A 24,969-nucleotide genomic window follows, 5' to 3' on the forward strand; every position below is an offset into this window, starting at 1 on the left:
GTAACGGGATTCACTAATCCAAAATATTTTTGGATTAGTCACTAATTATAATCCTTTATTTTTAAAATGTAAATGGCTATACGTAATGCACGCATAATACTGGCTGATTACAAAGCCAAAGCTCGAAAGCCTCAGTAGTCATTCAGCCGCGCTAGGCGCGCGCCGCTCGGTCCGAACGCTCGCTCGCTAACTTTTCGGTTTGTCTATGGTTCAGTGTTTTTTTAATTAGAACGAAGTTCGAATTTTGGAGGGAAGGGAATTCAGAAATTTGGTTAATTATGTGTGCGTATTGTGGGGTTATTTATTGCATTTTTTCTGTTGGATTGCAGTTTAAACTTATCTGCATTTATATTATATTTCTGAAACATTTTTAAATCAAAAGCATTTTAAAGTGAATACCATATGTACCAACAATTAAGAGACATTATTAAAGTACTTAAATAATACGAAAAAATATCATACAATGACTTTTTATTATTATTAATAATAACAAAGATTCAACAATTTTAATAATAGCCATTCTTTATATCTTATTCTTTTTATTTTTTGTTTCTTTTCGAGCACGCGATCAAATTAGTATACCTACATGACAATATAAAACAAAGACATATTCTGAAAAGCATTTGTTACTGTTGTAATAGAGTCCTAGAGTCCTATTTTAAGGAACATAAGATTCCTTGAGAACAGTAGGACTCTACTCCCTAATTAAATATCTAGATAAAAAATCCCGTGCTACACGGTAAACAGTGTTCCTCCCCCTTAAAATGGCTTGATGTTTATCCATAGAATTATCTCTGGGTAGGTACAAAAACATAAACATAGGTAATACCTCTACGTAGGTAGGTGGTTTTCTTTAAAACGATATCCTTAAAGTACGAGTATGTCCTTGTCCTCGTTTGGCCAGATTCCTGTGTCATGACCGTTGTTCAAAATTTAAGTGCTGTCCGTTTTGACATCTTTTTGCTCTACATCGCGAAATAAAATCGCTTTGCAAAGGATTAAAAGCTGTGATACAAAACAAAGCATAATTCATTACTTAATAAAAAAACTAAACAAAAACTTAGAGTCTTCGGATTGCGGTAAGCAATTAATTAATATTCTGCTGAGTAATGCTTGAATCTCTTATGATAGAACTGCATCGGTTGTAAATAGTTATTTTGGTTGGAATCATTATAAAGTCGATATATAAGGTAAAGCGGTATTTCTTTCAGCAAATACAGAAAGCGCTGGTAGTTTAAAAAAATGACGTGTTAAAGTGCCCATTGCGGCCTATTTACTGAATAAATGATTTGGATTTGATATTCTTTCTAGCTCCCCGAAAAACGGAAAATAGGTAGCTGTCCAGTTTTTGACGAACTTTAAAAAAAAGGAACAGGATATTGGTCTTATCGTCTTTACCACTACTCATTAATTGGTAACGCTCCCTCATAGTGTACGGCATTAATAATAATCAATTTTGTGTTTTATTAATTTGCATAATATATTTATCTCTAGTACTTGATACAGAATACTCAAACACGCTAAGTATTACTTACTATACCAATCACGCAAACAGTTTTGACGACAAAGCTTTTTATTTAAAAATTATCAAGTATAGACGGTTTTACGTTTTTTGACAATTGGCCATTTTTAATTCCCGATGCAAAAAGAGGGGTGTTATAAGTTTGACCGCTATGTGTGTCTGTCTGTGGCATCGTAGCTCTTAAACGGGTGGACCGATTTGAATGCCGTTTTTTTTATTTGAAATCAGGTTATCTAGCGATGGTTCTTACTCTTAGACATGTTTCATCAAAATCGGTTTATCCGTTTTGAGATATTGAACTTTGAAGTGTCAAAGTCGAAGGTTTTCCAACTTTTTGTTGGTTAGGTTATGTTGCTATTGCTTTTTTTTTTTTCAAAAAAGTATCTACCATTATTGTAGCCAAAAGTTACCAAGCAATGCAGTAGGTAAATAAGAAGCTGGTAGATAAAACATACAGTAACGCAAATGCTGTCTCCACAATTTGCATAGACATTCTGGGTCAAAATATTAAAAACCTTGTCACCAAGTCATTAACGATTCACAGGCAAACCAAAGGTCCATTATTGACGGTGGTGTAGGTGAGCGTTATTCAACATACATTTTGCAACAATTGGTAGCTAGAGTCTTGCTTAATCTTAGTAAGTTTTTGTCTATTCAGATTAAGTGGCGGAAATGAGATAACCGATAAGTAGAGGGCATTATAAGGAAATAGTCAAGCAATGTAATCTCTGTTTTGGATGAGATTGTTCTAGGTCAGGAGCGCTTCACGTTAGTATTTCCCAAACTTAGTTTGGTTGTTTTTCGTAGAAGTTTTCGTTTTAGGTTAAATATTAGCGGAATTTTATTCGTCATTACCGTTTGGGCAAGCATTATTAAAAGAGATGATGCTCAGGGTTAGTTTTTTATGAAAACCAAAGACAATGTTGAGTATTATAAGTAATATAATAAAAGCTTTTTTCTTCTACTATACTGTAATCTGTGATTTACTTAATCACGAACAGTAATATAACAGCATACATAACAAGATTCTGAAAAAGTCTATATTGTCTATTCCCCATAACAGCACTCTATCGTAATGTTGCTAAAACGATGCAACCACTTACTTTTTTTTCTTAATTCGTACGTTCGGACAGGCTAAGGTGCAAGTTACATATTTTATATGGTTTTTATACAGAATAAAAACTTTTCGAACATAATCCATTGCCTGCCAACATACGAGTAAGTAACGCGTATTTTTAACATCGTCACAGGCAAGTAAACGTTAATCAAAAACAAAATTTAACTTAGACAAATTTTGACATTTTCATATTTCTCACTTGTTTATTGTTGTTTACCTTCTCTTTGCGTTTGCCATACTTTTTACTATAGTATGAAAACGTTTAAAGTTTACTATTTCTCTTATTTTGTATGGTAGGTAATTAATAAGTACCCAGTCGAAGAAAAAGTATTGTATGTATGCAACGTTGTATAAGTAAGTAAAAAAAAACTCGTGGCGTCTTTTTCTTACGATGTTGCTAAAGCTCACATCGTAACTCACGCCACTTACCTTTTTTGAACCCTGTTATACAACTGTTGTATAAAATACTATTAATAAAAAGGTTTAATAATAAAAAATCCGACCACCTTAAAAAGGTTAAAAAAAACAAGTTTAGTAGTCTAAAACTCTGTTGTAACTTAAACTTCAACAGTGGGGATCCATCCAAAATCGTGATCATCTCAAAAATCAGTAATGGTTTCAGTTTTTAGGGTTCCGTAGCCAAAATGGCAAAAATGGAACCCTTACTTATAGTTCCGCCATGTCTGTTTGTCTGTCTGTCCGTCCGCGGCTTTGCTCAGGGACTATCAATGCTAGAAAGCTGTAATTTTGGACGAATATATATGTAAACTATGCCGACATAATGGTAGAATAAAAAAAATTAAAATATTTTTTTTATACGTAAAGTAGAGGTGTTTTTTTTTCTCATCCAACCTTATAGTGTAGAGTATCGTTGAATAGGGCTTTGAAAACCATTTGGGGGTTGCTAAAACGATGTTTCGATTCAGTGATTTGTTTGCAAAATATTCAACTTTAAAAAGTAAATTTTCATTAAAATCGAGCGTCCCCCGTCCCCCCCCCTCTAAAATCTAAACCGGTGGGTGGAAAATTAAAAACAAAAATCAGGATGGTAGTTAGTATATCAAACTTACAAGGAAAATGATAACGGTTAAGTTTTAAGTAAATAGCAGCTTAAGATATAAAATATACCTAAACTTGGAATATTCCGTACAAATTACGAAATCCTTAGAAAATATTACTTAATTGTTTCGTAATGGCTACGGAACCCTATTTCGGGAGTGTTCGACACGCTCTTGGGCGGTTTTTTCAACTAGGTATTCTTTTTAGGTGAATGGGGACATACTCGTAGAATATATTATTACTTCTATAAGTAAAGCTAAGGAGGTTAAATAAACCAGTATTTTACTACGTATGGTCAAGGCTACGTATAGTATTTTGCAATCAACTTGTGAGTCAGTGTGCAACGATTTTCAGTAAACGATTTATTTACGAGTCGCTGCCAAAAAACTGAGAAAGTTCTTTCCATTTCAATGTTTTAATTTAATAGATTTGATTAGACGTTTTCATCGTTAATTTTTATTTATCAAACGTAGGGTAATGCAGGGTTAGTCTGAAACGTGTCTAGCTGAACTCGATTAAAGACGTAAGATATCGGGAATATTTCACTACGTCTGGTATCATTCATTAATTAAAGTGTGAGGAAGATACAATTAATCAGAGCTAGCCACTTACACGAAACAGTTTTGTAGCAAGATAATATCGCTAACGGGCCGCTGTTTTTTTAACACGCAACTTTGTTACGGAACTATAACATTGTAAATTAATGACGTTGGAATCGTTAATTGCAGTAAGTTCTTAGTACTTACTCATTCATGCAGTTACTAATACATTTACGGTATCTATCGCTGCAATAAACTTATTACTATGTTACTTTGCATCGGACAAACTAAACTTGGAAACGGTTTAATTGTCAGAAGTCAGCGGTTTTATTTTTTAATTAATCTGAAATAATTTAGCTGGTGGTTCAGTTAGTTTGACTGAAGACCCCGTGTTAAATGTTAATGTTTTCAAGATTGTTTAATCTTAGTTGATAAATGTTTCCATAAATTGTGAGAGTTCAATGTATGCCACGTCAAAGGTTTGACTAGATTTTGAAATGAAAATTCCAATATCAACCGTTACTGTAAAATACCCAATACACACACATATCTTCACATATAACTATTAGTTTATTATGTTAATAAAGTTTAAAATGTAGTATTATCTTTTTCTTTGCTTCAAACAATGTACCTACTCGTATTTTTACAAATAACAAATAAGTATTTTAAGGGGAAGTAACACGCGTGATATTTCTTAGAATCGTTTTTGTCTTACACTAGCAAGTACCGCAATATACTTCGCTGTAGTCTATTTGCAAAATTCAATATCGGCGAAAAATATACAAGGCGTCTCCATAAACTAAAGGAATGGGTCAGCAGATAGGTTATTTTGGCTGTAAACCCCTGTAATTATTATTATTATTTATTTATTCAAAAAATATGTTATACTGGTTTTACTGAAATATATAACCTACTCCTCAAATAGGCAGTGCGGTATAGCTAAAAGTACGCACAAAACAATAAGACCACGAAATAAGTTTTCAAAACGATCCAACTTTATACGAATCGCGAATTCCCAAGACTTGGACGAAACACAAATCGCTTCCACGTAATTCAAGTAAGAAGTAACTGGGTTAATAATAATTGTGGAGCATTTCAACATTCGGCTGCGAGCTCCGAACGGTAACTGCACCGTTAGCAGCGATCATGGCTATCCGAGAACAATGACCGTTACATTTCGGTCGGGAAGAGCTAATTTTAAATGGATAATTGTAGATGTATACCCTTTTTATGATGTTGTGCGGTATTAATAACGTCATACTTACATAGGTTTTTTTTTCTAAATTTTGCGGAGACAAGCTAAATATATTGAAAAAGCCAGAAATGTTAAGCTGTGGCTGGAAGACCAGCCCAGTTCGTTTTCATCCTGGGATGCGTGCTATTTAGTGGCGCGGATTTATTTAATCCAAACGAATACCTATTATAAATGCGAAAGTGTGTGTGTTTGTATGTTTGTCCGTCTTTCACGTCAAAACGGAGCGACGGATCGACGTGATTTTTGGCGTAGAGATAGTTTATGGGCCAGAGAGTAACATAGGCTACTTTTTATCCCGGAAAATGCACAGTTCCCGAGGGATCAGCGCGCGATAACCGAATTTCACGCGGGCGAAGCCACGGGCAAAGACTAGTATTTATTTCATAATAGAGACTTAGCAGTAAAAGCAAAGTGCATAGAGGTACTACTAATTGGGTGTATAAAGATTAAAATTACAATAATAACGATAACAATTACAATCGGTTCATTCCAAGGTAGGCAGTAGGAATTTTGCGCTGCAGCAGTGCGCGTGCGCGACCAGCACTAGCGCTGCCTACTATACTGCCTACTCAATGCACGCCATACGCGTGTGCGTACTATACTATACCTACCATATACACCAATCCGAGCGTTAGCATATAAGATGAAACTACATAAATTATTTCAATAATTTATTTTCATACTTAGGGCATCTTTTTGTCACCAAGCACCATCTATATTGTAATAGAAAACTTAGAATGATGACAAACTGAATAAATAAATAAAACAAAATAAATTCGGTTCGACTCACATCCAAATTTGTATTTTTCTGATAATAATAAACCGGTAAAATAAATACAAATATCCAGCTTATTAAATTTCCGAGTTTGATTGTAGTCATAGGTTAATGTTTAAAATACACGGCTGGAGACATGAGGATTAGGGAGATTGTAGTTAAGACGTGTAGAAATGAAATGAAAGTATTTATTCTACCTTTCTGCGATTTTTGCATTGTCATTAGAACTATTACCTAACATTTTAAGCTCTAAGAAAGATTAAGTTACTACCGAAATATCGAGGTGAATACTTTTGCATGATAAAGTCCAGTTAGTAATTGAAAAGTGTGAATTTTGCTAAGTGTTAGTTTGTGGGTTTTTCAGTTAAATTAATGTTATTTGAGGCAATTTGTCCAAATTGCTCACTCACATTGTTCTTTCGATAAAAATGGTAGACGGTATCATTAATCGTGGCCGAACCACTTAAATCAATTATGATATTAAATCAAATTGTTTCATGATTGGCAAAATTATGCGTCAGGTCTCTTAACGGAATCGATAGTCTATTAATTTTTGCAAACGTGTGAATCATCATCGAAATATACTGAGCAGCAAAAAATCTGGCCCTCAAATGTATGCAGTTATAGGTAATTTTGTATGGAGAGTGGGCCAAATTTTGTGCTACTCAGTATAGTATTTTTTTTTGTAAGTATAAAATGAAAGTAAAACAGAAAAGACTAATAATCTCATTCATAGGATAAAGACAGAACACACCATTGCAATGTTTAGAGAGACGAAGATTAATTACTTTGACATTTGTATACAGAAGTATAATATCTATTATCAGATCTAAACGTTATCGTATTACGCAATTGCACATCCAGTACGATTTGCATAATAAAAATTTGCAGTTTCAAAAATAGAATATTACGCAAGAATAACCCCATACTGCCAATCAAGACTGTAAAATTGATCGCGTGCGGTGAAAAAAAAAACAAAATATTCTTGAGTGCCAGTGTGAAAATGTGGACAGTGTTTTGAAAGGAGGACTTAGGTGATAATTTCAAGATGGCGGCCTGGCTGTGGTTGGCAGCATTGTTCTGTGGGTCGCAGGCGGCTGTTCTGCCGCCGCCGTGGGCTGATGTGAGGAGGAATCCTTGCGCCTCGCATCCTAGAGGCTGGCTCATGCTGTACTGGCCGACCGATGGCAAATGCTATACGATTTATAAGGTTTGTATTATCAGTGATCAATGATATGAAACAACATTACGACTATGTTCTACACGATTTGTTTTAAGAAAATTATTAGCTTGTGTACCATATTTGATACGGGATGTAAATCATGATTAGACCTTTTACAATGAACTGCTGATGTTTCGATACAGTTATGTGCATGATAATCACGAGTAGAGAATTTATGGGTGGATACAAATGTAGATTCATTTGTGTAATGTAACTAACCAAGAGTCATTAAACATTGTTAGCTTGTGTGACTTTGTCTGTACTTACGTTAATCTATTGCAAACTAATATGAATTTTGCTTTTTAATAGTGTACCGCTCAAATTCAGCAATTTCCAATAAAATCATGGTAATACATGGTAGGTAAGTAAATCTGTCCAAAACAACGAGCTATAAAAAACGAATACAAATCCAAAACAGCATTCCAAACGTCAAAAATGCTTTTTAAAAAGCTCTAATTGCACATTGCGTGTTGATTTCAATAGCAACGTAACCAGTTGTGCACTCGGGAGGTGCAAATGTACGAGAGACCGTGACCGATCGATCTACCCACTGACCTACTATTATCTCGAAATGACACAATATACCTTTTCGCACGAACTTTTGCCTTCTCCATTTTGTTTTTGGCAGGGCGCTCGATGGGATGAGATACACGATGCAATGGCTGCTTACAAGCATGTACATATAAAACAAACATTGGATTTTCTGTGGAAAATCGAAAGGGCAGCTACGTCAGTCTGTTCGCTGCCCTACGTCGCTTCTTCTGGTCTATGGACTCCATAAGCGCCTTCAAGGCCCTGTCTCAATCACTCTAAGCAGCAATAGCTACATAGAGCTATATGCCCATCCCATAGCCCTATGACATTTTGCAGGGTTATAATTTCAGTGTAGAATTAATTTTCGTTTCTAAAGTAAAGCCCTGCATGAAAAATCGTACTAGCTGTATTACATTGCGGTGTCCTATTAACCATTTGAATTTTGTTATCTTTACTTTGGTAGTGCAAGTAAGTATTACGAATTTTCTTGCAGATCTAACCTAAGCTTTAAATAATAACCATATTGCTGCCTCGCTATGCAACATTGGCCCATACTAAAGTATAGCAAAAACTGTCGCTTAACGATTTCACTGTCGACACAGCAAATACGCATACGTTATTGCAATGATAGAGTTTCTTAATCGCGATCCAGTGCCTTTCTTAATTGCCTCACGTTAAGCTGTGAGAAGAAACAACAATACTTACCAATTTCTTAATAATTTTTATAATTCTTTATGTGTGCTTGTATGCGGATGCTTATCAGAAATGCAACCAAGCGGGGCGAAAATAATATAAAGCTTACGATGCAGTTTTTTAAAGATCATATTGAGACGTTTTTAATGACGCAAGACGCATGATCGTTGTCAAATTTAGTGAATTATTATCAAACTATATAGTATGACTGTTGCTGACTGTAAAAATCGTGTCAAAAAATATAAATTGATTAATTTCGGCATTACTCTTTCTCGCTAAAAGGGCTGGACGAATTTGGATGCAATTAATACATAGATAGCGAAGTCTTGGGAATAAGACGATAGATACTTATTATATTATCCTGATATTTAAACGGGATATTAAAACACGTAAAATCCCAAAATATTAACCTGTAAGCCTAAACATATGATATGTTGTAGGTACGCGTGTTCATCATACAACGTAAAGGGAAGCCACGATGGATTTCTTGGTAATTCCCACGGGAACATCGCGTAATCCCGGAATTTCAATTCAAATGCCAGATAGTAACGTTAACGCGAAAGCAGCCACGGGTAAAGGCTAGTCAAGTCATAAAGTAAACTACTATAATATCATCTACATAAACGTGACGCAGAAGTATAGCGTCCCAGTAGAACTGGCTAGGCACGGATTGCGCAAGCAAGTCACTCACCTCGGGACATCAACTGAACTATACCGGTGCCCCATTGAGATTCCATAAAAACTTGCGGTGGATGTGGTTCGAATCTTTACAGCTTTTTCTATGGCTTTATTTGGCATAAGTACTGGCAGGTTGAAGAATGCAACCGTAATATGCTTAAGTTCTTTGAGTTTGCTAAATACAGATTGAGATTGTGCAGACACAGATTAGATGACACTACTAAATCAATAGGGGTTCCTTTTATAAGCTGTCCAACACGATTGTCCCATCGATTTTGTATGACAATAGCTAGCTATGAAGCCATTAATTTGCCATGCCAACTCAATCGACTAACTATTTGCTTGTTTCTAAGCAATTTATACCTATCTAATTAGCCATATCTTATTAAAGCGACTAAAAGCCTTGGTTTGAAAAAGCAATGGCATGACATTAGTTTCATTTGGCAGCTTGGATGTTTACTCGGGTGATAGTTAACCGACCAAACGAAAAAAAAAACCAATGAGTTAGTAAATAGTTCCAAACCCCTCTGTGTTCCATGTGATGCTTATTTCATTTAGGCCTTTGTGACGTTACCTACCTACTATCATCTCGTACTACCTTTTCCTATATTGTTTGATGCGCAAGAGTTGGAAGGCGAGTTCACGGAATGCCTAAGCTTTGTGGTCTCTTAGTTTACTTTGGTCAAAATGAGAGTTTTTTTTCTGAAAATGACCGGGTTTTCTGTGTGCCGCATTAAAAATAATAAGAAGGAAATAAGAGAGTTTGCTACATTTTTTAACCTTTTGGGGTAAAAGGTTCTCGAGTGGTGAAGGAACCAGAACACGCAGCGCTGGCAGGCCTCTCGCTAGGTATACCAACGACATCACGAAAGTTGCAACTGGTAAATACTTATACAGGTGACAAGTTGTCGTTTAATTATGGTGTCCAAAGAGGGAGGGCTGTGTTCAACAGTGGACATCTTTTGGCTGATAACGATGATAATGCTAACATTGTTGTATTTGAATACAATTTAACTCCTAATTTATGTTGACATTATTGCGAACACATCGTCATCTCGCTTGCCAATATAATACACACTCATTAAGATGTTTCATCAAAATTAGCTTTCACCAACGCAAGGCGTTTCGTCAGCAAACTAAGACAACTATTAACTATTGTGTTCAAATGTCAGGCCGCAATGGAGCAGACTGTTCATAATTGGGCCACGAGTCGTCTGTCGTTTCAAAGCTTAAAACATCGACGTGACGGTTCAATCATACAATACGATATAGGTAATAGTATTGAACAGCGTTATAAAGGTATGTATAATAATATTCCAACATAAAATTACAGCATTACAGTAAACACCAATGCGCTGTAAAATTCAAATTATACATACAAAAAGACATAAAGTACATAGAAAAAAAAAACTATGAATAGCTAGTTTATCACTGTAATCATTAATTTGAAATCGATAAAGAGCACAATACCTACAATGACTAAAAAAAGAGAGAAGGCTTAATCAAGATTTAAGATATTTTAAATGAAATAGTGAGTTATGCCAACGCAATATTTATAAACGAACATTGGTGTTTTCATAGTTGTGCAATTTAATGTTTAGGATCTATCCACTTCTTTTTGTTAATGAAATGATACTTAACTGTATCAATAATCCATGGTTCTACAGTTTTTTTTCGTTTTTGAAGAACAAAATTAAAACACAAGACTATAAAAAAGTAAAAATCAAGGCGGGTTTTTCAAAAGAGTGCAATTATAAAAACACATCCTGATTAATTTCAGTAGTTTTAAAACGAATGTCAAGAGATCTACACATAAACAAATACACAATCCGTAGCTCAAACGATTAGACATTAGGTATTTAATAGTATAACGAGTGAGTCTAAGATTTTATATCACATATCCTTCTCCGATCCGTAGTATAATAACTTTTCATATTGCTAACAGGTGCTATGTAGATGCGTAGAAAAATATTAAAAAATCACAAAGCCGGTCCGTTTGACCTAGTGTGTTAATTACAAAATTAACACACATGTAATACATAACTCGCATATTTTGGTTTAATAAATACTAGACCAGTAGAACTGAGTTTTTGTGAGATTTCATAACACATTGGTAAGTCACGAGCGAATCGTAATGATCCACAAGATCAATTAGAGATGAGAGCTTGCGTCGTTATAAATCTTTAATCATGGTTGTAAAATCGTATTTTGAGATCAATGAAAATTAAGAGTCGGTAAGAGGATTTGATGATTTTTATTGAATGTTTTGATTTGATTTGATAAATTAATCACTCGTAATGCATGTAAAACGGATATGGTTGTTATATAATGTTTTATTTTTAATTTCCGTTAACTTGAAGGGTACATTCAATAGGTCAAATGAAGTTCATTTCTTCAAGACACTAAGTGGCCTAACTCTTAGTATTTAAAATATATTCAATAATTAAGATAATTAATTATGCCCGTTAAACAGTGCAAAAGGTTTTTATGTCATTTTAATGAAATCTTTAACTAAAGTGCTTTTGATTTTAGCAACAAAAGGTTAAAAAAATGAGTTTCTTTGAATGTGAAGTTATTTTTTTTCCATTTTGCCGTAAAATAATTTAGTATCTATCAATGACCTGAGCCGTCTGTCAAAGAAAAAAACGGTGACTCGTACATTATAAGTAAAGTAGGTACTTACCTACCATGAATGATTTAATTAAAGCCAGCGCGTAGTCACTATAATAAATATAAGCCTCATAATAATACTAAAGGTCTCTCATAGCGTAAGAAATTATTTTAAAACTTGTACCGGACCGTGGTCTTTACTTGTCAACCGTATCGTCGTGATAGTACAGTACAGTACGAGTAGAAAGCAGGTAAATTTTAAAGGAAGCTTTATAACAACAAAAACACTAAAATCACCCAATAATGTATTAAATCGATCACGAAAATTAAAGTCACTGTCCACGTTTTCTCTATTTTAAGTTAATATTTACTGAATTATTTCAGACAATGTTGGTACTCGTGCTATTAGTTACAGCGATTTAGGACTGTTATTTGCCGCTTAACGCTGGGCGCTTTTGTCACTTTTCCCTGAAGCTATAGACTCAAATGAACTCAAGTAAAAAACATTCCAATTCCAAAAATATTTTTTTATATGAAACTACCGTGAGACTCACTCATATTAAATATAATGACCCGGATAACTCACGAAGACGAAGGGCTACGGATTAGCCCGAAACATGTCGAGCTAAACTCGATTTAAGACGTGAGTTATCCGGGTCATTATATTTAATATTTTTTATATTAAAAACAGGTTTAGTTTTAAAATTAAAATGTTTCATATTGAGACATTTTCATTCTTAAAGGTGCCGTGACATACGGCATGCATTTACACGGTTGACTTCTGTTAATTTACACTTTTACTTTACGATCTTCATTAACGACCTACCTACTGTAATTAAATTTGTGTCAGGACATCTGCTCTCTCAGCGAGTTCTTTCTTTTGCGCTTTTCTGATACGTTTCCTTTCATGTACAGTCAAGTGTAAAAATATGAACTTATTCAAAGTTTCAAAAATAAGTACCACAGACTCTTATTCCGGCGCAATAAGGCCGTAGTAACATATTTTTGAGTGATTCGAATAGATACTTATTTTACACTTGACTGTACGTACAGTCTAGTTCATAAACTTGTGAGCAAAAATTTGATCAAAAATATCTGAACACGCCTCTACGCCGTTGACAATAGAGTCATGTTCAGAGAACCGTGTTATACAGAAGAAGGTGAAGATAGAATCGTGTTAGAACTCGACTGGACCTATATCAGTCCAACAGTATATAAGATAAACTTAGTTAGTTTTAATATGGCTCTGTCTTTCAAAGAACAATTTTGTCTAGTGTATTTTGTCGTCATTCGGTAAAAAAAAATAAGTAAAAGAAATATAAGGGGCAGTGGCGTTGCAGGATCTTGGTGTTGGCAAGATATATTTTGCGAAGCCCTATAATTATGCACCACACATTTAATGACGGCGTTTTAATTGAGCAAAAGAGATGCCGTGGGCGAGGGACCGTACCGCCCTGGCCTAGCTACGCCACTTATGAAAAGTAATAGGGGATGATTGACCACCTGAGATATAAACTTGCATTTTGACATGGCTAGTGACTAGTAATAATTATGGTTAATGCTACTTCGATTATAGATTTTTGCTCCATATACGACGAGCTATCCCTTATTGGTGTAGTACTGGTTAACCGGATAGATAGACATGTCTGCATTGCTTGGTGAACAAACCCTTATGTCCACGACTGGACTGTCAATACTTAATGTAGTTTGTTGTTTTGATGTCGTTCTCATAGATGGTGCAGTTAAATACCAATTAGCACTAAATCAAAACTTCCTATCTACTTCTGAAGACAATCTAGATGTACAGCAAGGGGGGGGGAGACGATGACGTTATACCAAAAAAACTTTCATTTTGAGTAAGTAAAATATGGTGATGATGAAAACGATGACGATTCATTTAAAATAACCGTTTATTATAACATTCCTCTCAACATTGCCAAACTCTTTTAAGAACCTTAAAGCGTTATGCTAATACGCCCATTTACAAAATTGTTTTCGAGCTGCGGGCTTATAATGTTGGATGCATATGCTTTACCTAATTCAGGAGAAAGCAAGTGTTATGATACCTGATTTAATTATGCGATCGTTTTCTCGTTGTTATGTCATATGTTAGCTTGACGCTTGTTTAACCCCCGAAAATAAAGAAGGATATTTAAGTTAAAAAACAACGGTGCCCTGTGGATATATCTCTTTGAAATGCAGAGCGGAGCGCCTTCTTTTTAAAGGAATCTTAGAAACAACTGCATGGTTAAAACTGCACATTATCCTAGTGAAGTAGATGAGCCTTTTAAATCAGTGTCTGACTTCAGATGTTATGTTTAGACCAGACAAAAGATTAAGATTAATTATTTTCTTCAACAACTCTCTATTATAGTTAGTTTTTTCTTTTATTATAAGTACCTTACCTAGCCTCTTGATATAGTTAATGTTCTTCGTCAGGACCTCTGTAGTTGTGGGGATTTAAGAACTGGAGACCTGATGACCACACGCAGCTTTACTCTTAGTTCGGACAACAGTCTCCAACAAGCCTACCATCTATACTTTTAAGACTGTTTCATTTACTGTCAATCTTACTTTGTGATTTTAATTATTTATTTATTTTTATTTGACTGGATGGCAAACGAGCAAGTGGGTCTCCTGATGGTAAGAGGTCACCACCGCCCATAAACATCTGCAACACCAGGGGTATTGCAAACGCGTTGCCAACCTAGAGGCCTAAGATGGGATACCTCACGTGCCAGTAATTTCACCGGCTATCTTACTCTCCACGCCGAAACACAACAATGCAAGCACTGCTGCTTCACGGCAGGATTAGCGAGCAAGACCATACTCCATTTTTATTACTTACAAGAGAAAAGGTACACATAAAATGGCAATACTCGCGTATGTTCAGGAAAAAGATCACAATTGACAAATGGCAACGTGTAGTTTCCGGCACGGGTTCAAGGGTTAAGTGTCGCAACATAGTGTTCAAACGTTAAACTTCTTCTACGCGGTCGGATACAACTTCCCAACAACTTTGATTGGGTCAGAGTTCCAATCTATGCTATGGTATAGCAAAACGTTTACTTGAAAAATGTAGCGAAGCAACATGCCATTTCAACGTGAAGTGGAATATTCGCAAGCCACAAATAGATTTTTAAGCCTTTTTTTTGCTTGTCTACGTAACGGATTATCTGGACAGAATAAAGGTGTCATCATAGACAATAAAGGATTACAGATTGGACTTCCCAAAAATATATTAGAAAAATTGATAGCTTCCAAAAATTTGACTTTCTAGTTTTAAATGTTGCTATCTAACAGACCGTTTTACTCTTAGGTTGCAGCTCCAACCCAACCAAGGTACTACAACACGGCGTAACATGTCTGTCCATGTCGTGTATTACGCTTTTAGGACGCACGTCGATACACTCATCCACTCCACCATGGTGTTGACGTAGGTATGCAAATTATAATGTGAACATAGTTGAACAATCCTTAACTCTTTACTAAAATGATTGTTTGTGATTACTAAGAGAAAGTGGTTAAAATTGTGTACTGATACAATACATGCTCATATTAAATTTTCAACTAGTAGACCAGATTAATTTACAGCTTTAATTATCTCCTACATATATTAAATTGAGTACAATTTGTTCACTACTTTACAACGACATTTTCGAGCAATGTGAGTTCTATCGGTCGCTAGTACGGAAAGTAAATCGGGCGACGTGAAATTTAAATTACCAGTGTGATCACTAACATGCTAATTGCTTCCGACACTTTACTGATTAGTTTAGCAATGAACTTTATTTAAACGAGGAATAATTTAACAGCATTATTTATTTACCACGAGCTTCACGGTGAAGGAAAACATCGTGAGGAAACCTGCACAAACCTGCGAAGCAATTCAATGGAGTGTGTGAAGTTCCCAATCCGCAATGGGTCTGCGTGGGAACTACTGCCCAAGCCCTCTCATTCTGAGGGGAGGCCTGTGCCCTGCAGTGGGACGAATAGGCTGGGATGATGATGATGATGATGGATTATTTATTATGAGAGTGAAGCAAGCGGGCATGTGGATCATCTGATGGGAAATGATCACTACCAAATACCAACAAGTCAAGGAGTCACTGGTTTTTTTGCTGGTCTTTTATGAAAGCACTTTTCAATTCATGGTTACCATGGTTGGACTGTTAAAATACATAATTAGTGACGAAAATGTGAGTTTCGTCGTCTTCCGAGCTTATCAAATTAATTAACACAACACAGACATTTTGTAAAGTGCAAGTCAACGTTCAGTATTTCATAAGGTATCACTTGATTCATCATGAAGTACACGAATGGCCGTTCATTCTAACAAACTAACGAACTGTCACATTGTCAGTGCAATGTCTAGTTCGATCGCAGATAATGTTGGATCGTGGGCGGCGGCCTTTAGTCACGCTTTGTAGGAAGTTCATGCATTATCTAATCTAATGTATCTTGCAGGCGCAATGCAGTCAATTTAGTGTACTATCATTCTAGCATACTAGCGTACATAGGTTTACACATGATCATGTGAAAGTACGTCTTCGGGTTGGGATTAAGAGTCAGCCAAATACGTAGGAGTTGTAAAGCTCATTATCAGTTATTAATATAGCTTTCAGGGTTACTTCAGTATGGAATTTTCACGTAGTTTTTTTTTACTGTTCAACCGTTACCACACCTATTATTGTATATATATTTCGGGGATCTCGGTCCATCGGAAAAGGCTCCAACGATTATGATTAAATTTGGTATGGAGGGGTTTTCGGGGATGGAAAATCAATTTAGCTTGGTCTTATCTCTGGGAAAATGCTTGTTATCGGGTTTTAGCCCGAGCGAAGCTCGGTCGCCCAGGTACCTACTCAATACCTATACAAGTCATGTACTTAAGGTAATGAGGTCCGGGTACTAAAAACTGTTTTTTAGAGTTTCCCACGGGATAAAGAATTGGGCAAACCACGGTGTGAAGTCAAGGCGTAAACATAAACATGTCCGGTGCATACTCGTACGTATGTTTGTTTTGTAACAGTTGACTTGTTAAGTAATATTGACCCTCTCGCGCTTTCCTTGAATGCTTTGAATATCAAACCATATTCACTTTAACATAAGCTGTGGACGTGACATCCTGTATACGTGCTTGTAGGGTTAATTTGGCAGTTTCCGCTAAACGTGAGTCAATTTAAGTAGGCTCTAAAGTGAATTCAAGTTTACAAATAACCGCTGTCTAATATTGATATCAGAATGACCTATAATTTGGCCAGAAGTTCTCATCGAGATTTTTAAAGACAAAGTTACCTTTGACGCCGCCTCCGTACACAATACAATACAATACAATAACTCTTTATTGCACACCAACACATAGTAAGCAGTACAGAAAACACAGGTACGAGTACCTACATATACAGATATTTTCTGAGGTAAGCAATAGGCGGCCTGATCGCTTCAGAGCGATCTCTTCCAGGCAACCTTTACAATGTAATGTACACTTTGAACATCCATATAAATGAAAACCACATGGAAACATTTCGTGAAACACAATTTCAGCAATCTTGTGAAGCGAAATTCGGACATTGCTGACATAATTCGGATTGATTTGGTGACTATGGGTGCAACGAACCTCATGAGTATTGGTGCAAGCACGGTGCAAGACATTTTTTTTGTAAAAAAAATCACGTATTAACTGCAGCTACGATTGCAGCCGTCACGGCTAAGATTAGGTACACAGTTAAGGCACTTATCTTCAAATTTAAAAGGTCAACTTATCCAAATATTTGTACGTGTACGTGTGACATTCATAAGAACATAAATTTTAATTAGCGATAGCTTTAACTATTGAGAACCTTTTTATCGAAAAAATATAACAATTACCTTTACTAATGGATTTTTTAAATTTCTCGAGCGGCAATGTAAAGCAAATATTAAAATATAATTTGAAAAAAAAAGTCACAAGTTGAATAATATTTGGAAATGTTTCTCTGGCTTCCAGTTATTAACAATAGTAACATACCTCGATTAGTACTGAGATTATTTGGATGCTTTATTTAGCGCAAGCTCAAATCAACATTTCCGCCCGTCTTAGATCACTTCTTCGCTATCCAGCGTAATTGATACTCACTAGATATTATATTATGAATGCGAAAGTTTGTAAGTCTGTTTCTTTGTTTGTGTGTGATGAAGTATCATCACATCTAAAGCACTGAACCGATTTAGATGAAATTCAGTGTACAGATAGTTTGAGTCCCGGAGAAGGACATAGGATAGTTTTTATCTCAGAGAATTGCATAGTTCCCGCGGGATAGCGATAAACTAACTCTGCGCGGACGGAGTCGCGGGTAAAGGCTAGTAATTTTATAAAACAAAAAGTTTCCACAATAATGTTGCTCTTATTGCGTTGAACATTTGACATATTATTTTAGCGTAAATCACACAAAGAACGGTAGCGGGTCGGAAGCGGATCGGGTCGGGAGTGCAGCGGGCCTATTTACTGTAGCTACTGTACTGGGCTATGTACCTACTGGGCTGTATATGAACAACATCACACCGAGCAGGCGCGGGGCAGGTCGTGCGCTGGCATGTGCAGTGGCAGTGGGGATGGAAAACAGTGGCTTGAGCAGGATGGCGACCCTACCCTTGACCCAACTGAGTTGCCGAGTATCCGTTCGGGTGTGGCCCGATGCAACCACAACCTGAAAAAATGGGGCTTCTTGGCGTCGGCAGCCTGTGATTGTGGAGCGCCGGATCAGACCATCCACCACATAGTGGAGGAGTGCCCCAACAGGTGTTTTGCGGGAGGTATGAGCGACTTGCTCGAGCTTACGGCGGGTGCTAGGGATTGGCTTTAGACATTAGGTTGTAGTTTTGTTTTTTTTTGTATTTTTTTTTAACTATAAGCGGGAAATTAAGCCATACGAAATAATAATAATGGCAGTGATGTTGTTCATATACGGCCCTGTTAATAGGCCCGCCACACTCCCGACCCGCTGCCGTCCTATGTGTATTTTGCACAAAAATAACGGGATAACACGTTCATTTCAGAAAGGCCACCCCTGTCCAGACACACAAGAACTGAGCCCCGGCAGATGGGGCGGCCGCACCATTGCAGAATGCAAGTGCCCACCCGGCACAGCGCAGCTACCTCTGTCCACCACCTGCCACAAGCTGTTTGAACGAGGACCCTGCCGGCCAGGGGAATACTTTGCGCCTGTTGAGGAGTCCTTCAATAAAAAAGGGTGGGTAGAGCTTAAGCTGTTAGCGATTAGCTGTGAGCAACTTTAGGTTCACGCATCTCATTTAACAAATTGTATCTAAATACTGTTGTGGCGATTGTAGGCGAGCTCTAATGTTGGCACGGCTCATCCCTAGCCGGAAGCCGCACCGCACTACGCGCGGGCGGCCGCCATGATGCTTTCGACTTGACGTCTCTCGCTCGCCGAAAACACTTTCCGAAACTAACTTGTACTTAATCAATAGTAAAAGTATCTTAGAAATACAATTTGCCTAACTCAAAATAATAGTGTATTTATTGAATAGGTGTTAAATGTAGTTTTTAATATATGTGCTACCAAACCACACTGTGAAGGTCAGCGATGGCTGGTCCATTTTAGATCCGATGGCTTTTTTCATTAACACTTGCTTTTCTAATCTCATAAGCCAAAGCTAGCTTTTCTCCACACTAAACTAAGAGGGAAATGGAAAAAGTTAAGCAGGAAAAGATACCTACATAATATGACACACACTTCCTAAAACAATATTGCGATCGCACGCATTCTTAAAGAATAACCGGTTTAGCTTCCAATTGATCACCTTCATCTTGATTCCAAAGTAAAGTTTTCGAGGAAGTATTGCAAAAGTGTTTACGTAACCGGAAAATGATGACAAATATCCAGTGAAGCTGTAGCTTAAGGTCACGTCAGTGGAGACCTCGTTTGTATTGGATCCCTTGGCTTTTATACTGTTGAGTTATGAACTGTGCCATATTTAAAACGCTCGTGCCTAAAATAATTACGTTACCAAAATACCATATTTTTCAAAATACTACATTACCAATTTATTACATTCCCTTTATACGATGACCAAAACCATAATAATCACTTCCTTGAGTAATCTTCGATTTTACAATGTGGTCTAAATGTGGTTCAACGAGAATCTGGTAAGCTAGAAATATGGTAGGTAATAGATAATGTAGTATTTTGAAAAATGTGGTATTTATTTAATTTTTTTATTCAAATGGATGGAAAACGAGCAAGTGGGTCTCCTGATGGTAAGAGATCACCACCGCCCATAAACATCTGCAACACCAGGGGTATTGCAGATGCGTTGCCAACCTAGAGGCGTAAGATGGGATACCTCAAGTGCCAGTAATTTCACCGGCTGTTTTACTCTCCACGCCGAAATACAACAGTGCAAGCACTGCTGCTTCACGGCAGGATTAGCTAGCAAAATGGTGGTAGCAATCCGGGCGGACCTTGCATTAGGTCCTACCACCTGCAAGTTTTGGTATTTTGGGAACGTAGTATTTTAGGCACGAGTGGTTACAAATGATTGAGGTGTATGTATGAGAGAGATACTTAAACTTTTTTGTCACTACCAGCGGTTTTAAAATTCGATTTGGACAGTTATACTATTACGGCTACAAGGTCGGTCATCGCTCGGATGTAAAATACGCAGTTACTCGTATGTTCTGGTTAGGCAATTTTTTTCATTCAATTAATTTCTGTGATTTTGTTCTAAAAGAATATTTATTTATTGATAGTAAGAGAAGGCGAATTAGGTCAATGTCAAATCTGTAATAACCGTTTCTCTTGGTGCTTAATTTTAGACTTAGTTTATTGAGCATCAAACCAGAGCTTTTAAGTATTTATTTATTGTTGTTGAATATGCTGTTGAGGTTATTAGCAGCAAACAGACATTGACATAGTTTTTAAACTTTTATGTTATGAGAAATCGCGCAGTTTATTAAGTAAGGTATATAAACGTACGACTGCTCGTTAGTGTTGTAGTTGCCATTAAAGATTTTTAATTTTATAGCATTAGAGATAAAGACGACAGCAGGGTGACATCTATAGGGAATTAATTAATGTGACGAACACTCGTACGTTTACATTATGTGGCATTTTTAATAAAACTTTATAAACTAACACCAATTCAAGATAAAAATGTAAATACAAATATTTATTTCATAATTTTGCATTTGTCCCAACAAACTGCCATTGGCACAGACGTTGTTTAAATGAAGTGTTTAGGCCATATTTCGGTCAAATATCAGATATTTATATGTACAATTTTTACTTCTTATACTAATACAATGGAGTGTCAAGCAAATCTCAAGTTACTCTTATATTAATGCTAACTTTAATGTTATCAAATTCATACGAAATTTATATTCTATAGTATTCAGTTTCCATGACTAACACTTGGAAACCCCGATGACACCTAATTGGTATTGCAGCGAGCGGCAGGGTATGTGCGTGCGTCCGCAGCTCTGCGCCGACGAGACCTTGCTCCACTGGCCCGCTGACGGCCGCTGCTACTACCGACTTAGCCAGGGGCCGTGCTACCAGGGCTCTATACTGGACGTGGGCAGCGACGGGGTTGCTAACTGCACGGTAAGATTTTAACATTGCCTGATAATCGTTAGTAGTACTGAGTCAGCCAGGGGCCGTGCTACCAGGGCTCTATACTGGACGTGGGCAGCGACGGGGTTGCTAACTGCACGGTTAGATTTTCATTTACACCGATCCTGGTTTAGACAGTGGTGGAGCCTTAACCATACCCCATACTTGATGTGACCCCATCCCCCCTTCCTTGTAAACTTGGAGTTGTCTGCACGGTGAGATTGATAAATCTTTTAAGCTGTAAATAAGTAGATCAGTGCAAACTGATCTGCTAGGGGTTGCTGGTACTAACCTAAAACATAAAAGATATGTCAAACTCACCAGATCAGTGCAAACTGATCTGCTGGTCACAACGCTACCAGGGTTTTTTTGAACGTGGGAAGTGATAGCTTTACGAATTGGAAGGTAAAATTTACACGTTATTAAAACTGTCATACTGATCTACTGGTGGTCACTGCTGCAACAGGTTCAGCCAGGGGCCTTGCTATCAGGGATCTTAACTGGACGTGGGCAGCGACGGGGTTGCTAACTGCACGGTAAGACTTAGACATAGCTATACTGATTCCTGATGATCGCTAATAGTACCGAGTCAGCCAGGGGCCATGGTACTATATTTAGACCCGTGCAACAACGAAGATGCGTACTGCAGTTTGACGCTGGTGTTCATCTGCCTGATGATTGTTTCTACTACTGGGTCATCTAGGGGTTAATCAAATTAACGCCCCAGTATTCATTGACTTTTCACCTGATTCCAGTGTGCTTCTGATGGCCCCCATTACTGGTCCCCCGACGGCGGATGTTACGCGCATTACACGCGGGGGCCCTGTGAACGGGGCCAGCTGTTCCTACCGGGAGGCCGCTGCGGTTGCGAAGATCACTTGCCCCACTATCACAACGAGACTGGCATGTGCTATGAGATCGGTGAGTACTTGATTTTAAGTCGACGTCTCCACCACTGGTACCTATATTAGGGCTATCACTTGCACTGCACGTGCGTACCCTACGAGTACATATTCGTATTTTGAATTCTCGACTTATAATACGTGCCACTGCTGGACATATGCGTTCTCTCAGAAGGGCTTAGACTGTATTTCCAACGCAGGTCCAATACAGATCGGGAACTTCATATGCACTATTGAATTGCTTCGCAAGTGTGTGTAGCTTCCTTGAGATGTTTTACCTCACCGTAAAGGTCATGGTTCAAAAGTAATTTGGCACATAAATTCGGAAAAGTTCGGAGGTGCGAGGTTCTTGAGAGGCCATAGTTCAAACCACTAGGTAAATACGTTTTTTCCTTAATAATACTTATCACTAGTACTGGACGTTAAATTTTTAGTCACAAAGTCATCATTATCTGGAAGACGTCCACAGCTGAACAAAGGCCTCCCCCTTAGAACGCCACAATGAGGGCTATCGCGCATGAATTCGCCACTAGAGGCGCTAGTGTAGCGTGAGGTCTCCGAAATGTCAAATCTCATAGTTTTTGGGTGAGCTACGCGGGTTTATTTATAATTAGAATAATGAATTGTGAACATTTTGCATTACCTGAAATTAATTATGGCAATTATGCGTTACGGGGCAATGAATGTCTGTGTTTTAAGACAGTTATGTCTTTCAGAAACTTTTGTCCTCCCTTTTTTCCGAACAAAACGTGACTACGCAACACTGTGGTTGCTCGATATTTCTATGGTACGGTTTTAAGGTGTAATAAACATGATTTTAATCTAAAATTTGTTTTCACGCCCAGACTTTGAAAGCCACAATTAAAAACTTTACGCAACAGTGGCGCCATCTAGAAAGACCAAAAACGATAGCCTCATGACGACAACTCGCCACTTACGTCCGATCGCAACTCTCACGATGTCGTCAGTACATTTAGTAGGAGGCCTGCCAACGCATTTCTTCCGGTTCGTGGTCCCCCAACGGTTATCTCATACAGTACCTCCTATAAAATATTTCCTTTCCAGATTCCATCGGGCCGTGCCCCAAAGGCCACATCTTCTCGATCACGAAGGTGTCCCCGCAGGGCTCGAGGGCCGAGTGCACGTGCAAGCCGTTCCATGCGCGTGCGGCGGACGGCGCCTGCTACCGGCTGTACACCAAAGGCCCTTGTGCCAATGACGAGATGATCGCTAGAGGAGGACGGTGCACTAAGGTTGTTTTAGTTTTTTTTCACATGCGATTTGAGATATTTAACACTTTTGTTCGTTATATAAGTTTGATAAATTTAAGGTTCAACAGTCGGGACCCATTACCAAGATTTTTTGAGCTGGTTACGATTTGAATGGGTCCCGACTGTTGAACCTTAAATGAGCGTCGTGACAGAGTTCTAGACCACTAGACTTATTTTCTTCCTTTTAGTTTTTAAGGCAGTCGGGTTTTTTGATTTTTTAAATTTAATGTTTTTTATTTTATACTTTGTTGATATTTCTGTGAAAATAGTAGATTAAAAATATTATAACCCATATATATTTAGAATGGGCTAATTATTAGCTTTCATTTGATACCCATATTATTACAATACAAGTTTTTTTTTTATTCCTTCGAAATATTTTTTTTCGCAGACGCCATATTGAAAGATTATATACCCTATGTCACTCCGACAGTTATGACGAATCCAATGATACCTCATATGTTACAATTCGTCCAGCCGTTTAGGCTGCAGCGAGGACCAAATAAATGGACATACATACCCACATACATACATACATACTTACATACATACATACCTACATACATACATACGCTCGAAAAACATAACCCTCCTTCGGGCAGTCGGGTAAAAAGCGACATGTAAAAGAGCCTTCTGCGGTAGGTACTTACTTACTTGCAGAATAAACGTTTTTTTTTTCAACACTCCAGGTACCTTGCGCCCGCGGGCGGCTGTACGTGCCGGAGCGCCGGCGCTGCTACCGGCCTGGCACGCCGGAGCCGTGCCCGGCGGGCGAGGTGGTGGCCTTCGACTTCGAGGCGCGCCCGGCGCTCGACGGGCTCAGCCACAACGGCGTCTGCGCGTGCGGCGGAGGCGCTTGCGCGAGGCGAGAGGTCAGTGTTTAAGAGATTTTTTTTTAAATATTTTATAAGAACCCTAATAATTTCGCCATGCCTGATTAGATTAGATTAGATTTTATTTATTATCTTTTGAAAAAATACATTATAAACACATGTCAGTTCATTACTAGAAATTCAAGGATCGCCAAATGTATACAAAAAATAAATTATATTACAATAAATTGTCAGCCAAAAATAAAAAATAGAATTTACAATGTCAAATTAGAGTTCAATTCAGTAATAATAATTAAAAGTTCAGCAAAAATATAAATCTAAGTCAAATTTATGCAATAAGAA

The 24,969-nt window shown here is 37.4% G+C and overlaps 1 protein-coding gene across 1 annotated transcript in view; it reads left to right on the forward strand.

The window, feature by feature from the left end:
• Positions 1 to 203: 203 nt before the first annotated feature.
• LOC141445677 (uncharacterized) overlaps positions 204 to 24,969 on the forward strand; it is a 28,048-nt gene continuing 3,282 nt past the window's right edge. Inside the window, exons 1-7 of the mRNA XM_074111571.1 lie at positions 204 to 282; positions 7,132 to 7,477; positions 19,043 to 19,236; positions 21,456 to 21,612; positions 22,377 to 22,542; positions 23,589 to 23,776; positions 24,484 to 24,666. Coding sequence (XP_073967672.1) covers positions 7,316 to 7,477; positions 19,043 to 19,236; positions 21,456 to 21,612; positions 22,377 to 22,542; positions 23,589 to 23,776; positions 24,484 to 24,666 — 1,050 coding nt within the window. The 5' untranslated portion in view covers positions 204 to 282; positions 7,132 to 7,315. The remainder of the gene's footprint in view (positions 283 to 7,131; positions 7,478 to 19,042; positions 19,237 to 21,455; positions 21,613 to 22,376; positions 22,543 to 23,588; positions 23,777 to 24,483; positions 24,667 to 24,969) is intronic.

This window comes from Choristoneura fumiferana, chromosome 2, assembly GCF_025370935.1.
Source record: "Choristoneura fumiferana chromosome 2, NRCan_CFum_1, whole genome shotgun sequence".
Taxonomy (NCBI): domain Eukaryota; kingdom Metazoa; phylum Arthropoda; class Insecta; order Lepidoptera; family Tortricidae; genus Choristoneura; species Choristoneura fumiferana.